Source organism: Sesamum indicum, linkage group LG8 (assembly GCF_026168435.1).
Source record: "Sesamum indicum cultivar Baizhima isolate 11 linkage group LG8, ASM2616843v1, whole genome shotgun sequence".
In the NCBI taxonomy this organism is placed as follows: domain Eukaryota; kingdom Viridiplantae; phylum Streptophyta; class Magnoliopsida; order Lamiales; family Pedaliaceae; genus Sesamum; species Sesamum indicum.
In genome coordinates this window covers 25,884,622-25,899,860 of record NC_142664.1, presented here as the reverse complement: position 1 = coordinate 25,899,860, position 15,239 = coordinate 25,884,622, and the positions used below count along the sequence as shown (strand labels likewise).

The 15,239-nt window shown below is 34.4% G+C and overlaps 3 protein-coding genes across 9 annotated transcripts; 2 read left to right on the top strand and 1 right to left on the bottom strand.

The window, feature by feature from the left end:
- Positions 1-295: 295 nt before the first annotated feature.
- LOC105169394 (Tetratricopeptide repeat (TPR)-like superfamily protein) lies at positions 296-6,567 on the top strand. 6 transcript variants are annotated; one of them, XM_020696452.2, is made up of 5 exons: positions 296-2,797; positions 3,041-3,209; positions 3,840-3,934; positions 4,715-4,806; positions 4,895-6,567. In XM_020696452.2, exon 1 carries the CDS (start codon positions 672-674, stop codon positions 2,658-2,660), a length of 1,989 nt encoding a protein of 662 aa, XP_020552111.1. In that variant the 5' UTR covers positions 296-671; the 3' UTR covers positions 2,661-2,797; positions 3,041-3,209; positions 3,840-3,934; positions 4,715-4,806; positions 4,895-6,567. The 6 variants fall into 6 exon arrangements, with proteins under 6 accessions (XP_020552111.1, XP_020552114.1, XP_088740119.1 ...); XM_020696455.2 differs by lacking the exons at positions 3,840-3,934; positions 4,715-4,806 and having other exon boundaries at positions 4,895-5,110; positions 6,040-6,567; XM_088883993.1 differs by lacking the exons at positions 3,840-3,934; positions 4,715-4,806 and having other exon boundaries at positions 4,895-5,110; positions 5,965-6,567.
- Positions 6,568-6,688: 121 nt separating this feature from the next.
- PQL3 (PsbQ-like 3) lies at positions 6,689-7,258 on the top strand. The gene has a single exon (XM_011089058.3). The coding sequence runs from the start codon at positions 6,702-6,704 to the stop codon at positions 7,227-7,229; it is 528 nt and encodes a 175-aa protein (XP_011087360.3). The 5' UTR covers positions 6,689-6,701; the 3' UTR covers positions 7,230-7,258.
- A 3,202-nt stretch (positions 7,259-10,460) lies between these two features.
- On the bottom strand, positions 10,461-14,033 carry LOC105168872 (transcription factor TCP5). Of its 2 annotated transcripts, XR_016066661.1 has the most exons (3): positions 13,601-14,033; positions 11,937-13,182; positions 10,461-10,737 (listed from the first exon to the last, which is right to left on the bottom strand). XR_016066661.1 is itself a non-coding variant. In XM_011089057.3 (2 exons), the coding sequence occupies exon 2, from the start codon at positions 13,149-13,151 to the stop codon at positions 12,045-12,047; it is 1,107 nt and encodes a 368-aa protein (XP_011087359.1). In that variant the 5' UTR covers positions 13,152-13,182; positions 13,601-14,033; the 3' UTR covers positions 11,706-12,044. The 2 variants fall into 2 exon arrangements, 1 of the variants encoding a protein (XP_011087359.1); XM_011089057.3 differs by lacking the exon at positions 10,461-10,737 and having other exon boundaries at positions 11,706-13,182.
- Between the last annotated feature and the right edge of the window lie 1,206 nt (positions 14,034-15,239).

Below are 15,239 nucleotides of genomic sequence, written 5' to 3'. Positions count from 1 at the left end.
ATTTTCTGTACAACCCTAATGGAAGAGGGTGAGTTGTATACAGAAAATTTGTGGACAGAGTGCAATGTAATTTAAAATATTTTTGGGGGAAATATAATTTCGTATTTTTGAAAGAAATCTAAACATAATTATAATTTATAATTTTTGCATCTCCTCTAAAAATACAGAATTAAATTTTTTCTATTTTTTTTTTAAATTACACTTACACTCGTTTTAAAAATTATTTATTTATAGTTATACCCTTCTCATCTATAGATGCCGTATAAAGTATAAATTAACCCTACATCTTATGTAACGATTTATTAACAAATCAGTGTTGCTCATTCTGCGAGTATTTCCCAACCTTATGGGAGCAACGTACACACCATCTCTGCTCCAGAAACTCAACTCACCATTACTTCACCCCTCAACAAATCCCCACCCCACCACCAACTTCGCCGCCGCCACGTCCACCATTGCCACCAGAGGATCATTCCTAATACTCACAGCCTTTTTCCCTTTCCTTGTTTTTCATCTCCCTTATCGACGAATTGCTCTTTTCTGCAGTGCGAGTTTGCTATTCTGAGTATCAGTAGTTCGGTATGTTATTTTTTTAAGTTTCTTCTTTTCCCGTCCCTTTATGAATTAGGAGGAAGAAGCAGTACTAGCTCAAGAATTACGTTCTTCGATTGATGAAATCCATTAAAAGCCAGTCCAAACTTTCGCGCCATGTCTTAACTGCCACTAAGAATGCCGAGTCTTTGATCATCCAGACACTAGACAAGAGCCCAGATGTCAGAACCCTCAAGAAACTTCATTCGAGGATTATTTCTGACCCGAATTTACATTCAGATACATCATTGGCTATCAAATTGATGCGGGCTTATGCAGCGCGTGGCAAGCCGGAGGTCACTCGCAAGATATTCGACAGAATTTCTCAGAGAAACAATGTCATTTGTAATGTCATGATTAGAAGTTATGTGAACAATCATTTTTACAGAGATGCTATTTTGATGTATAAGAGTATGCTAGCCTCTGGCATCATGTCAGATCATTACACGTTGCCTTGTGTCCTGAAAGCCTGCTCGGCTTCGGATGATTTAAGGTTTGGCTTGCAAATACATTGTCCTGCTGTGAAGAAGGGTCTTGATTTGACTCTATTTACTGGGAATGGTCTTGTAGCAATGTATGGGAAATGTGGGAATTTGGAGGATGCAAAACGGGTTCTTGATGAAATGCCGTGTAGGGATATTGTATCTTGGAATTCTATGGTGGCGGGTTATGCACAAAATGGGCGGTTTGATGAAGCACTGGAGGTGTGCAAGGAAATGGAGTCACTAGGTGTCAAACCTAATCCTGGCACAATGGCTAGCCTCTCACCTGCTGTGACTAATACGAGCAAAGAAAATGTTATGTTCATGAAGAAGATTTTCTTGGGCATGTCCAAAGAGGAATTGGTGGCATGGAATGTAATGATAGCCGTCTATGCAAATAACTCTATGTCGACTGAGGCAGTTGACCTTTATTTACAGATGGAAACTAATGGGACAGAACCAGATGCAATAACTATCGCTAGTGTTCTTCCAGCATGCGGAGATCTTTCTGCCGTGTCACTAGGAAAGCAGATTCATGAATATGTTGAAATGAGGGGGCTGAAGCCTAACTTGTCCATAGAGAATGCTTTGATTGATATGTATGCTAAGTGTGGGTGTTTAGTAGAAGCAAGAAAAGTATTTGATGAGATGCAAATCAAGGATGTCATCTCATGGACTTCAATGATGTCTGCATATGGTAGGAGTGGTAAAGGTCAGGAAGCAATTGAATTATTCTCCAAAATGCAGGACTTAGGTCTGGCCCCAGATTCAATAGCTTTTGTGTCAATTCTTTCAGCTTGCAGCCACGCAGGATTGTTATCAGAAGGACGTAACTATTATAGATTGATGACTGAAGAATATAAGATAGTTCCTAGATTGGAACACTATACTTGCATGGTTGATCTACTTGGGCGTGCTGGTCGACTGGATGAGGCCTACACTCATATCAAGCAGATGCCAATGGAGCCAAACGACAGGGTTTGGGGAGCTCTATTGAGCGCTTGCCATGTCTATAATAACATGGATATTGGGGTTGTAGCAGCTGATCATCTTTTTCAATTGGCTCCGCAGCAATCTGGATATTACGTCCTGTTATCAAACATTTATGCCAAGGCTGGGAGATGGAAAGACGTCACATTAATTCGCTCAATTATGAAAGGCAGAGGAATCAAGAAAATACCTGGTGTTAGCAATGTTGAGCTTCAGGATCAGGTCCATACTTTCCTTGCTGGTGATAGATCACATCCACAATCAGAAGAGATCTATGAAGAGTTAGAAAGCTTATTAGGAAAAATGAAAGAAGCTGGTTATGTTCCAAAGACAGACACAGCCCTTCATGATGTGGAGGAGGAAGATAAAGAAAACCATCTGGTGGTTCACAGTGAAAAATTGGCCATTGTATTCGCAATTATTAATAGCAAGCCAGGGATATTGATCAGGGTTACTAAAAATCTTCGTGTTTGTGAGGATTGCCACGTCGCTATCAAGTTCATCTCTAAGATTGCTGAGCGTGAAATCATAGTAAGGGATACAAATCGATACCACCATTTTGAAAATGGGATTTGCTCATGTGGTGATTATTGGTAAATTAATACATAGAAAGTACGGAAATACCAATTCTGGCCCCAACTGCAGTTCTCCAAAAGGGATAACTGGGGAATTTTTGATCACATAAAGCATAATCTGCTGTTGGCGATTTGCTTCTACAATTATCTGGACTTCAGGTGATAGTAATTCCTTTTTCCATATCAATGTCAAGTGATCTAAAGTTTTAAATTCCCCTTCATTAGAAAAGTAGTTATTACATTTTTGTTTCTTGGAACAAGCATTTGTAATAGATCATGTTCAAATGACAAGAGCATCTTGAGAATTCGAGATGGAAAATTTCCGTCTCAGAAGTTATTTGAGAATTTTGTTAAAACAAATTTGTCTTAAATGTCTATTTTTTTCTTTTTTTTTAAAAAAAGGAGGGGGAAAAAAGAAGAAGAAGAAGAAATCGCTCTTGAGAAGAACCGTGCCCCAATTTATTCCAGTCAGGTGAAGAGAAATAAGAAAAAAAGAAAACATCGCTCTTGCCTCAATTTCTTCTGGTCATCGGTGAAGTTAATTCATCATCTGTCATCGGAGGCACATTTGGTGAGTCTTCAAACATTGATCACCCTTTTCCATTTCTCTCGCGCTGGTTAATATGAGATATTTTTGTTATTGGTAGTTAAGCAGTGTGAGAACTTCACTGGGCATTGGACTTTTCACTGCCCATTCACGTATTTAGTGCATGAAGGTGGAATTGGTGTGAAATGTTTAGGGATTTTTCTTTTGATAGGTATTTTCGCCTTTTTCCTTTTAATTTTGAATATGGTTGGTGGAATTCTGTATGTTTTTGGATGTGCGTCTGCCTTTCTTCTGTCTATCTTAGAATAGTGAATGATTTATTGATTAAATAATTTGAAAAATTGTAGTATCCATAACATAGATTGTGGATTTCTTCTGCATTTTACCTGTACAAGCATTGAGGAAAGTAGGAATATATAATACCTTTAAGTTAATTCTGTTATGGTGGAGCTCCTGTAATTCATTTTCTGAAATCCTCGGTTGGGTTGGTTCAGCTCTTATGAATAACCTACCTGATTTTATACAACTTTTGGTTAGTCTAGTTGATCTAGATGTTTAGTAAATGGTTTACAGAATATATATATATATATATATATGTATATGTACATATATATTTTGAAGAAGAAGCTCATATTCTCTTAAAAATTGTGGCAGAGACCCAATTAGTTTATGACACCAAATGGTAACATCTTCCAGACAGTTAATGCGTGAGGGCCCAAAATATGAAAACTTGGCCATTTTTCAGTCAGGTAGCTTCCAGTTTCATGAGAAAGTTTGTTTTCCAATCAGTCCTTAGTATCATGTAAATTTCTTTGTTCTTTGGTTATTATGCATCTTACTCGGGGAAATAATACAGTTTTGCTTGAACCAGGCTACTTTCTCATTTTTATGTGGCTGTTGAAGGTTTAAGAAAATATTGCACATTGTATCATGTTCTATATTTGCTCGAAGGCTGAAATACTAATGATTATGACATTCTCCTCGGTAGTGTCATCTTAAAGTTATTGTAGAGTAACATTTAGGGACAATTACGTGAAGTTTCTATCTGCAAAAAGGGTTCTGTTCAGGCTATTAAACATACCTTCTGGATGGATAGTGAAGGAAACTACCTGGTTCCAGTATATAGTGTCAGGCTATACTTTTACTTCTCTATTTGTGGCTACGATGGTAATTTTGAAGGAAATATCGAATCTGTTTCTTCTCAGCTATTTATCACTGGATTCAAATTTTTTATCTATTGCGGGAAGCAATTTTACCTTGAACAAATATTACTATAAGATAAAAGGTACATATTTATCCAAATATTTGAGGAGAGATCAACAACCTACATGCCATTATAGTGCCAAAATAACACCAAATATTTGGCTCAGAAACCTACAAGAAAAGATGGCCATTTTTATATTCTTATTCTTTGCGCGAATATCCTTGTAATGTAAAGGTTTTAAATCATTGTTAAATCATCTTCATGTAAGTTATTTTATTCGGTTTATTTAGTGTAATCTGTCATCATGTCTTTTGCATTGTTATAGGGTACAACTAGTTTGATTCCACTGGATGCAAGTAGAGTATCTGTCCAATTTTGACGCATTCCTCAAAGTGGTTATCTGTCTTGTTGACTCTGGTGATATTTGTTCCTTTTAGTTAGTGAGCTGTCATCATTATAGTTTTTTCATTGTTAGAATGTAATTGGTTTTGTTTCTCTTTGACAGGAGGGTGACTAGAGATGAGTTGGAGGACGCGGGCGAGGGTGTTAGTGAGGTGCATCTTTGCGCCTTTGAGATGAGAATGAAGAGTTATTGGGAGATCACCGACCACGAGGTCCGGAGATTTCAAATTCTAAGCCTAATCCTAATCCTAATCCTTTTGAAGGGTGTGTGGATAAAGCACTTCATCGCACATTCTCCCAGGGGCTGGAACAATCAAACGTAAGTAAGACAAAATTCAACATCTGTTGAGTTATATGTTTATTGGATTCTTGAATTTGTGGCGTTTGGCCTATATGATTGAATTATATGTTTATTTTTTGTTTTGATTGGAAATTGATGTTGTAAGTATCCCAGTACACATACAAACGTGCAACTACACACAGTAGGTCTACCCTTTTCTGAATGCTTGAAGAAACTCAGAAAGGAAAGAATTCAAATTTTTTTTATAGAACAGAAATTGATATAGATTTAGCAGTGTTAATTTGGTGTAAAGAGCTTTCAGGAGTTCTACTGGTTTTCGATTATTTCTTTTCTTCTTATTTTACTATCAACATTATATGTTCTTTTATTGAAATGATGCAAGAATGTGTAAAGCTTGGATTTTTCGAGTTATTTCTTTAGTTTAATGATAGTCATAAACAGGTGTATCGGAGAAAACATGTCTTCATTATGTAGGTGATATTATTAGGATTTTATTAGGAAACAATATTCATCATACAGCCATACAGGAGATATGGAAGAATTCATTCTCTGATAATATTTCTTGTTTCAGAAACAAAGAGATTTTTATAAAATTTTTCTTTCCTCCCTGAAAACATAATCGGATATTCCTCGGGAAAAGTTTCAGCTTGCAGTGTGATTGTGGGATCTTGAGAGTACTAAAGTATTACTTGTATCCAAAGTGTTCTTGACCCTTAATTCTGCAACTTAATAAGCATAACCATGATCTCATTAAATGTAAGTACTCTCATTGTTTCATCACTCCCACCACTAAGAAAACTTAAGTATTGGCACTTCCTTAACACCTACTAGACTCATCGCCAAAATCAATTTCTATGTTCTACTTTGATCAGCTTTTAGTTTGTAGAAGGTAGCACTTTTACCAACACAAAGAGGCTGATATCCTGGTTTCAACTATTTCTGCGAAGCAAAAGAATCTGAAGTTGAGAAAAGGACATGTGGACAAATATTTCATCTACCAGTGCAAGTCCAATTGGTTCTACATTTAGAGCATTTGAAGAAAAGTTTAATGAGTTGATCAAAGTAATGGAAGATATGCATTCTAGTGCTACAAAGATGGAAGAATAATTTTCAGGAAAAGAAGAAGAAAATAGAAAATTGTTTGAAATTGCTCTTGAAGTGGCTCGAAAGACGGGAATGAGGCTCGGAAGAGGGAGACAGACCTACATGAACTGGTTCATACATTGCTCCAAGATGTGAGAGGCACAAACCAACAATTTGCTGATGGGTTTGGACAAAAGGAGCAACAACAAGATGGTGGAAATCATTAAGGTTTGCATTTTTAAATGGAATTTAAGTATAAATTAATCCTATATTATATTTTTATGATCACGATTTATTAACAAATCACGACAAACAGTTGAGTATGATATGATTTGAACTATTTGTAAAGTTTTATGATCTCCTTTAATTGATGTATTCATTTTCTTGTTTTATTACTATACTATATATACACTTGTATTTTTTTCACAACTTTCCCAACCTCATACCAAACTGCTACTCATTTTACGTTTAAACTCACAAAGTAAATAAACAGTAGCGAAGCATTTGCAGTTCCTCAAAGAACCTTATGGCCGCAGCAACATACTTACCATCTCTACTCCAGAAACTCAACCCACCACCACTTCATCCCCCAACAAACCCCCACCCCCCTACCACCGCCACCACCACCACCACCAGAAGATCATCCCTAATAATACTCACAGCCTCAGCCTCAGCCCTCTTCCTCTTCACAAAACCCGCCACCGCCTTCGATTTCAGAATGACAGTCCCGGACCAGACAGTGGAAGAAGCGGAATCGGGGATTGAACCCCACGCGCAGAGCCTGGTGGGAGTGAAGGATCTGTTAGTGGCGGAGTCGTGGAAGGAAGCGCAGAAGGTGCTCCGGAAGAGCTCGTCGTTGCTGAAACAGGACATGTACACAATTATACAAGCGAAGCCGGCGGAGAAGAGGGGGCGGCTGAGGAAACTCTACTCGGATTTGTTCAATGGGGTGATGAAGCTGGATTATGCGGCCAGAGATGAGGATAGGATTAGAGCGTGGGAGTGTTATGATAGGGTTATCTCATCCCTCCGTCACATTTTGGCTACACTCTAAATAAATATATAATCATCATTTTCAGTTAATTGCATTTTACTACCCTAAAAATATACTAATTACTAAACACAAAGTTTCAGAAAGAAGAAGTAGCAACATGATCCTTAAACTTATACCAAACAAGTTTACTGTGTTCTACGTCTGGCTTAGCATTACCCTTTTTATGGATCTTTTTCACTACAAGAAATAATATCATTTCTTGAAAATAGTGAAATCGGTTGCTAATTTATGTTAGAACAAAATTAGTGAGGAGAATATTTAGTTGGTAGCTAATTTTAGTATTGAAATTTTTTTATTACTGATTGTTTTACAAATTTATTAACGACAATAATTTCTAGTAAAATTTTGGAGGAATTTTTCAAATTTTGTGTGAAGGGCAGCTACGAACTTCATTTTTTTTTTTTCCTAATTATAGCAAGAAATGATTTTGAAATCACAATAATTTAAAATTTTTATTTCTCATATCTTGGATTGATTAATAGGGTCTGCCTCCAATCAGCGTGCAGACTACCCCAATTGAAAACCCTAGAAAATGATATTTAGAGAGAGCCTTCAAGACAGCAACACATATACTACATCACTCTCAGTTCACACCCATTCAACTGAAAGAAAAACACATTTTGGTCCACCCCACATGCCCTACTTAAACCACATGCAAATCAAATCTCACGAGATCATGTAATTACACTGGGCAGACGTGCATGCAGTTCAGAAAAAATAATTAATTACATGATAAATATATTTCATTATACTTGTCATGTAAGTAATTCAACCTTTTCGAGCTTAATACAGATAATAATTTTCCCATACACATACATACATACATAGATGTAATGAGATAAATATAGAGGAGGACCACTCCACTAGTGATGAAAAAGGAGGTTTTATTTTGGCAAGTTTATGGGGATGCATAGCCCTTCTGCACCCACAACTTGGTATAATGTGGTGAGCTGCTGGTTTAAATTTTCTTGGATCTTGTGAGCTATACTGATGCTGATGCTGTCAGCAGTCTGCACATCCTCTTCTTTCCTTTTCAACATTCTCAATTATGCACTCATTCATTCATTCTACATATACACACATATATATATTCTCTTTATGCTTCTTTCTTTTAGGGTTTTATACATATACATATATATAATTATTGGATATATATTTATAATATTAATTGTGCATGGTTATGTAATTAATTAGATCACAATTAATTATTGGTATAGTACGTAGGTACGTTTTGGATTATTATCAATCGTAGATAGTCTTTATTAACGATATATATATATATATGATGATCTAGCTAGCTTTAATTGTTTTGCATTTAATTATTTTATTCTAGCTAGCTAGCTCTTAATTATTATATAACTAGATTAAAATTAATGACTTTATTATTGTTGTTGTTGTTTTCTGATAATTATATCAAGAAGTACAATTTCAAGATTCAATGTATATATACACACACATAATAATATACGTACATAAGTAAACAATCATATTTCAGAGTTTCCAAAGGAAAAAAAAAACAAGTTTCATTAATAATATAGCATTTCCTATAATATGATCGATATTATCTGATATTATAGTTGATAATATTTCGATATAGGCAATAACAACAATCGATGTAATAATCTAATTATACTATTAAATACAATCGACGCTACATATATATTCGATTAATAATTATATAATCCATGTATATAAGATATTCCAGAAAATGATCAGAAAACGTAATGATCGAATATTATGAAATTTATATCAACATTTAATCCGAACCATAGTTTACACGAGTTTCTTACAATTTATTGTAGTTATATATATAGCAACAAATAAAACAAAATTTATTAGAAAAAAAGTCACATCCGCGCGTAATAGTTTGAAAATTGAAAACTTATGGATCGGAAAAATAAACTAGCACGTGATTAATTTGCATTTGAGACCAATATTGCTGGTCCCTTTTAAAATGGAGGACTAAAGTCGCCGTCTTTCATAAATTATAGGACTAAACTTGCAATTTCATTGTCAAATAATGACCTATGCAATTAATACTTCTGCACTTGACGTTTTTACCAAAGGAGTTGGGCAACATTTGTCTCATGTAAAGAACATTGGGAACAATTCCAAGTGAATCAGAAGGGGGAGGAAAAGTGAAAAGGCCAGAGGGAGATAAGAAATAATAATTTTTATTTAAATTATTTGATATAATTGAAAGGTGGGTAAATTTTAATGAAACCCAAATGATGACTAAAAAAGTTATAACTGAGATCTGTTGAAAAACTTAAAGAAACATCCGAATAATGATTGAAATGACGACGTTTCATGATGAACGGCTTCATAGCGAAAGTGGTGAGGGTTTAAATTCCCCTAGAAAAGATGATCACGAAAGGCGTATATGCTTGCATGCTCGTAAAATTATTTCTTGTAAATCTTTTCTAAATCTTTAATATGCTTAATAAATGTAAGTGCATTCGATCGTACCTAATTTAGATAGTAAAATTGAGACTCTATATGACTATACGACTTATGAGTTTAATTCGACTAATGTGAAAATATTTTTTACTTTAATAGAATGATATTTGGTAACTTTTGAAAAACAAACCAAAACATGCATAATTAATTAATTTATCAAAAATAAAGCTACATGTATAGCATGCATATTAATTTCATCAGCATTTGTATACCATGCATGTATATATATTTCATCAACAAGCTGCTTAAATAAGCAAAATATTCAATTCCCAGATGGACTATATATATATTTTAGTTATGTATGTTAAGGGGTGGTGACTCATGTTGTAACTTTAACTCCAATGAATTATTTTGCGGCAATTTTAGTCCTTTCGTTAGAATAATCGGAGGAATATTAGAAAAATTGAGTTTTTTTTCGGCAATTGGGTACCAATTTTCACTAGAACTTTTAATAGCTATCACTATAAAAAAAATAATAATAAGGTTTCGCTACACTATAAATGACTACGCTTAAAAATCATGGTAAGTTAATACTATTAACTATGGTTAAATAAACTAAATGATTAATCAATATTTGCCATTGTTTTAGCCATAGTCCAAACATTTGCTATGGTTTTGGCCATGGCTAATATTTTGGCTACTTGCAGAAACAACGGCCGATGACCGTTGTGAAGCCGTGGTTGATTTGTATTTATAGTTATTTTCTTTTTTTGGCAATGGTAATTAACCGTAATGGAAAATTGTATTTTTTCTAATGTATGGACTAAAAGCTATGGTAAATAACTATTATATATTAATATTGAAGAAATCTGATGCAAAAATTTGTCCGTCATGAAAAGTATTTTTAATCATATTTTAGCCACATTCGCAAAAACCACGACGAACAAATATTGTACGGTTATGGTCAATGGCCATGGCTATTTATTTTAGTCATAATAACTAGTCATGATTAAATCTTATATTACTTTTAGTACTGTTTGGACGTGGCAGCTTACATGACGTTAGATCTACACATTTTGGAGGAAAATCAACACCCCTTTTGCATTCCCTGTCAAACAATAGAATGAACAAGAAATCAGTGACTATATGCAAAAATGTCCCAAAACTTCCTCCAAAATGTGCAGATCTAATATGCCACATCTAAATTTGGCGTCTAGTCAGAAAAAAACCCCAAAAATTCCTAAAATTTCTAATTGTTTCGACAAATTTTTGATTGATTTATGTCAGAATAATTAAATTATAAGACTAAAATTATCAGTTCATTACTTACAGGACAACAACGGCTGATACCCTTCTAACATAGAGAACTGAATTGAACTTAACAAGTATTTGTAAGTGTTTGCCTCATGAGATTTGTCAAAGAAAGTGATTAAAATTTTAAAGACACATATGCATTTATATAAATTGACCTTATATATATATATATATATTAGGAAAGTGTTGCCATTATTATTTTTACTTAAAATTAAATGATGCCCAAATTTAAGCCATCTCACTAATTAATTAATTTATCATCCCCACTTTTGTGTTTCAATCATATATATATGTATATATACATATCATAAATCAAAATAAATTTATTAGTCTTTCTTGCTGTTCCTTATAATGTTCATCATAAGCAGCAGGCCATAATATTTGTGATATAAATGGACAATTAAATTAGTTCAATCAATTAAAATTTTTATAAATTATACATTTTAAAATACTTTTTTAGTTGGAATCGGTAAATTAAAAATTATGATCAGTTTATTAAAAAACACAACATTTTATCAGATATTTAAACTAATACAATATCAAATGTCTTCTTTGCTGGCACTTGATTATATGGATATATATATATATCAATTACATATATAATGTCCCTGCATTATAGATTATTTTTTCTAATAAAATTCAATTCATTACTATATCAATCAGTATAATCAAACTCAAATATTAATTTAGTAGATCGATATTTTTGAATCAATAAATATATTGAACGTAAAGCGACAAACAAAATAAAATTAAAAGCCCAAATGATATAATTGAATTCATAAATTAAGCCAGCATTACACAACTCTATTGCATGCTTTTCATATATTAATAATTCATCATTCATTATTTAATTTCTGTAACAAATACCTCAAAACCTGACAAACATGTAAATTAATACATACAGTTTTATCATTAATAAATCACATTTTTCCAGTATTTATATATATATATATATATCGCATAAAAATTAATTAAGACAGAAGAAATTCTTACTGTACGGCGTTGCAATTTATCTCTGAAGTATTGATCCCACGTGAGCCCTTCTTAATTTGTTTCTTCCAAGGTAATTAGCACTACCGAATCATGTAAAACTTTCAGGAATTAACTATTTCTGTGGTCTTTGTTCCGTCTTTCATCAGCAGCTTTCTGATCCTGTGAATGATTAACCGTTTTAGAGTTGACATTGAGGGCGAAGGACTTCATGGTGGGATTGATCAAGTGAAGGGTTGTTGTGGGCAGAAGCTGTGGATTTTGCTGCAACTGATGATGATGATTGAATTGTCTCAACCCATAGTTGTCCAGTGAAGGGGTACTGATGTATGAAGGAAAAGAAGGGATGATAGAAGCTGGCAGAGCTGTTGCAGAAGGGCAGAAATAGAGCTGAGAGCTCGTCGGTAGATTAAACGTTGAAAGCGTATTGTAGGGCTGCTGCTGCTGCTGCTCATCTGTTTGATTTGGGAAAGTAAACCCTCCTCCAAATTGAGATAATGACAGGTTTGGAGGATCCCAACAATGGAAGTAAGAGTTGTAGCCCAAGTTCGGTATGGACGATGACTGATGATTGATATTGCTCAGTGGGAAGAGGTTTTGTGCTGAAAGTTGAGCTACAAATCCTCCAAAACCCTCTTGATTTTCTTGCTCCTGTTGTGGAAAAATCCACTTTTCCTTTCCTGTTGTCGACATTTCCTTCTCATCCTCGTCTATCTTGATGATCCCATCTTTTCTTGGAGTACTAATCCCTAAATTCTTGGCGAAGGGATGATTAGTAGCAAGAAAATGGGACATGGGGTTTTGAGGGTTAATGGTTCCTGATGAATCTTGGCAAGCTAGTGTTGGTTGATGGAACGGTGTGAAACTTCCAGGGATCATAGGGAGAGGAGGGAGCTTGTCGATTTCGTCCTTAGTCGCGTCAAGCAACCAATCGACAACTTTGCTGGGCTGGCTGAGTCCAAGCTTGTCTTGAAGATCATAGAGCTGAATTGCAGTAGGGACAGAAAGCCTGATGCGTCGGTCCCTCAGTCCCCGCAGAGTGCACACTTTGCTGTGCCGGTCTTTGCCTCCAAAGTCACGAGAGACGCGAATGATTCTTGGGTTTTTGTAGCTTGACCATTGCCTTGAAGAAGATGTGAACTTGGGGAACTTGTTGTAATTGGGATCCCCGTCTCTCTTTGCTTGGAAGTCTTTTTCTCTCGGATTCATGGCCATCATATGTGCTACTTTTGCTTCATCATGAATCGCCCTGCAAGAGTTGGATGATCAAGTAAATAAATCGTAGAAAACAGGAGAATTTCATCAGTTTCTATGGTGGATTTTGCTCTAAGAAGGCATAAATCTATAGAAATTTTGATGATGGAAACTTTTTACGCGTTCTTGGGGAACCCCTAGTTTGATCAAAGACAATTAACATCTAGCTGAAATTTTATTTCATAACAGTGTCTAAATTATGCAACAACAATTAGGTTTTGGGAAATGTAATAGGAAAATTTTCTAGGTTATCTTATCTTCATAAACTCTTGCAAGCTGATAAACATAAATATATATTTATAACAATTTGGAGGAAACATAAGATTATACTCTCCGAAATTCAGAGAGTAAATTAAAAGGAAACATTGCAAAACGAACTCATGAATATTTTAGTATAATTACTGTTGATCAACCTGAATCTGTTCTCTTTGCCAGCTGCAGAAGTGGAGTCGGAAACGCTGCACTTTCAGCTCATTCGCGGTAGTGTGGGGAAAAACTCAGAAGGAAAACCTAATTATATGCTGAGTACTAAGAGAATTGAGCTTAAATAAGTTTGTTTCTTCAATTCTGGGAAGAGGCAGACGATGGAATATTGTGCGATGCTGTGTTGAAAACGAAAGGAAAAGGGGAAAAAAGGTATGGCGCATTTGCGTCCATGTGGCCTAAATGCATAACGACACATAAAATTTCTGCAAATTTCATCAAAGATAATTACATGTTGCAAAATTCAATCACTTGTTTTTTTTTTTTTTTTGTTTGAAAACAAAGTCATGTGTTTGAGCTTATAGTGTCATGCTAATAAATGGCTCTTAAGATGGACTTATAACTCCAATTGGGACCAACCTAGCTAGCTGCATACTTTGAAAATGAGGGTAACTGCTTTATTGTCAACTACAAATAGCTTTCTCAGTAATGTTCCATATAGATATACAATGAGAGAGAGAGAGAGAGAGAGAGAGATGCCCTTTTGGCAATGAACATGAGTTCTTTAATGTTAAGGAAATTCTTGACATTATTAGTAGTACTTAAATTTAAGTGCAACACAATTGTTCTTGAGTCCCTCTATAATATTAGGGTATAGGCACATAATGAAGAATTAATTAAAGAAGAAGAGATACATAATTAACAATGTCTAGTTGTTGAAGAATATCAAATTTAAATTAAACTTACATATATATATATATATATAATACCCAAAGAGTTGCAAAAATAAAGTAAGAATTAAGCTAGGGAAAGAATTGAATTAGGCAAGTTTGAATCAAATTGGATTTCCTGTTGCAAACCGTATTTCTCTCCTACTCATTCAACATATTCAGCCCTCGTGCGTAAAGATGACATTATGTATTTTATTTGAAAAAAGTTTTTATACATGTAAGTATACATATTAAATGGAATAAGAGATGAAATAGTATTTGAAACAGAAAATCAGATGCCAATTTGAAAGTGTTGATCAAGTTTGTGGTGCATGGCTGGATGAGATTATTGATATAGTATCTATCTATGCATTGTAGGTAGAGGAGGGACCAATATTTTAGGACCTTCTTTAAAGCCCTTCTGCTTAGTACTCAGAGGACCACACAATTTTGCACTCAGATTTGCATCAAAGCAACTTGTGCCATATATATGTAGGGTTTTTATTTTATTTTTTTCTTATTTTTATTTTTTCCATTTTTTATTTTTACTTTATTTTTTTGTTTTTGTGGTGGGAGCTCAAAAGTATATATGATACAAATTGGGGCAAAATATTTTTTTAGTCCCATAAATTAAGGACATAATTTGTTTTGATACCACAATTATGGCAGGTGTCGCTTTTAGTCCTATAAAACTCATAATCACGTATTTTCAGTCCCAAAACCACAACACACGCAACTTTTTGGGATTAAGTTTTATGGGACTAAAAGCATCACCTGCCATAATTGTGGTACCAAAAAAAATCCTGTCTTTATTTTATGGGACTAAAAAAATATTTTGGCCCATGAATTGACTTTAAGTGGTAGCTAGTCATGTAAGACTCAAACAAATTAATGAATAAATGAGCAACTAATTAATTAA

Excerpts from the sequence above, each read along its gene's own strand:
- PQL3 (XM_011089058.3), top strand. The coding sequence starts at position 6,702 with ATGGCCGCAGCAACATACTTACCATCTCTACTCCAGAAACTCAACCCA.
- LOC105169394 (XM_020696455.2), top strand. The coding sequence starts at position 672 with ATGAAATCCATTAAAAGCCAGTCCAAACTTTCGCGCCATGTCTTAACT.
- LOC105168872 (XM_011089057.3), bottom strand. The coding sequence starts at position 13,151 with ATGATGGCCATGAATCCGAGAGAAAAAGACTTCCAAGCAAAGAGAGAC.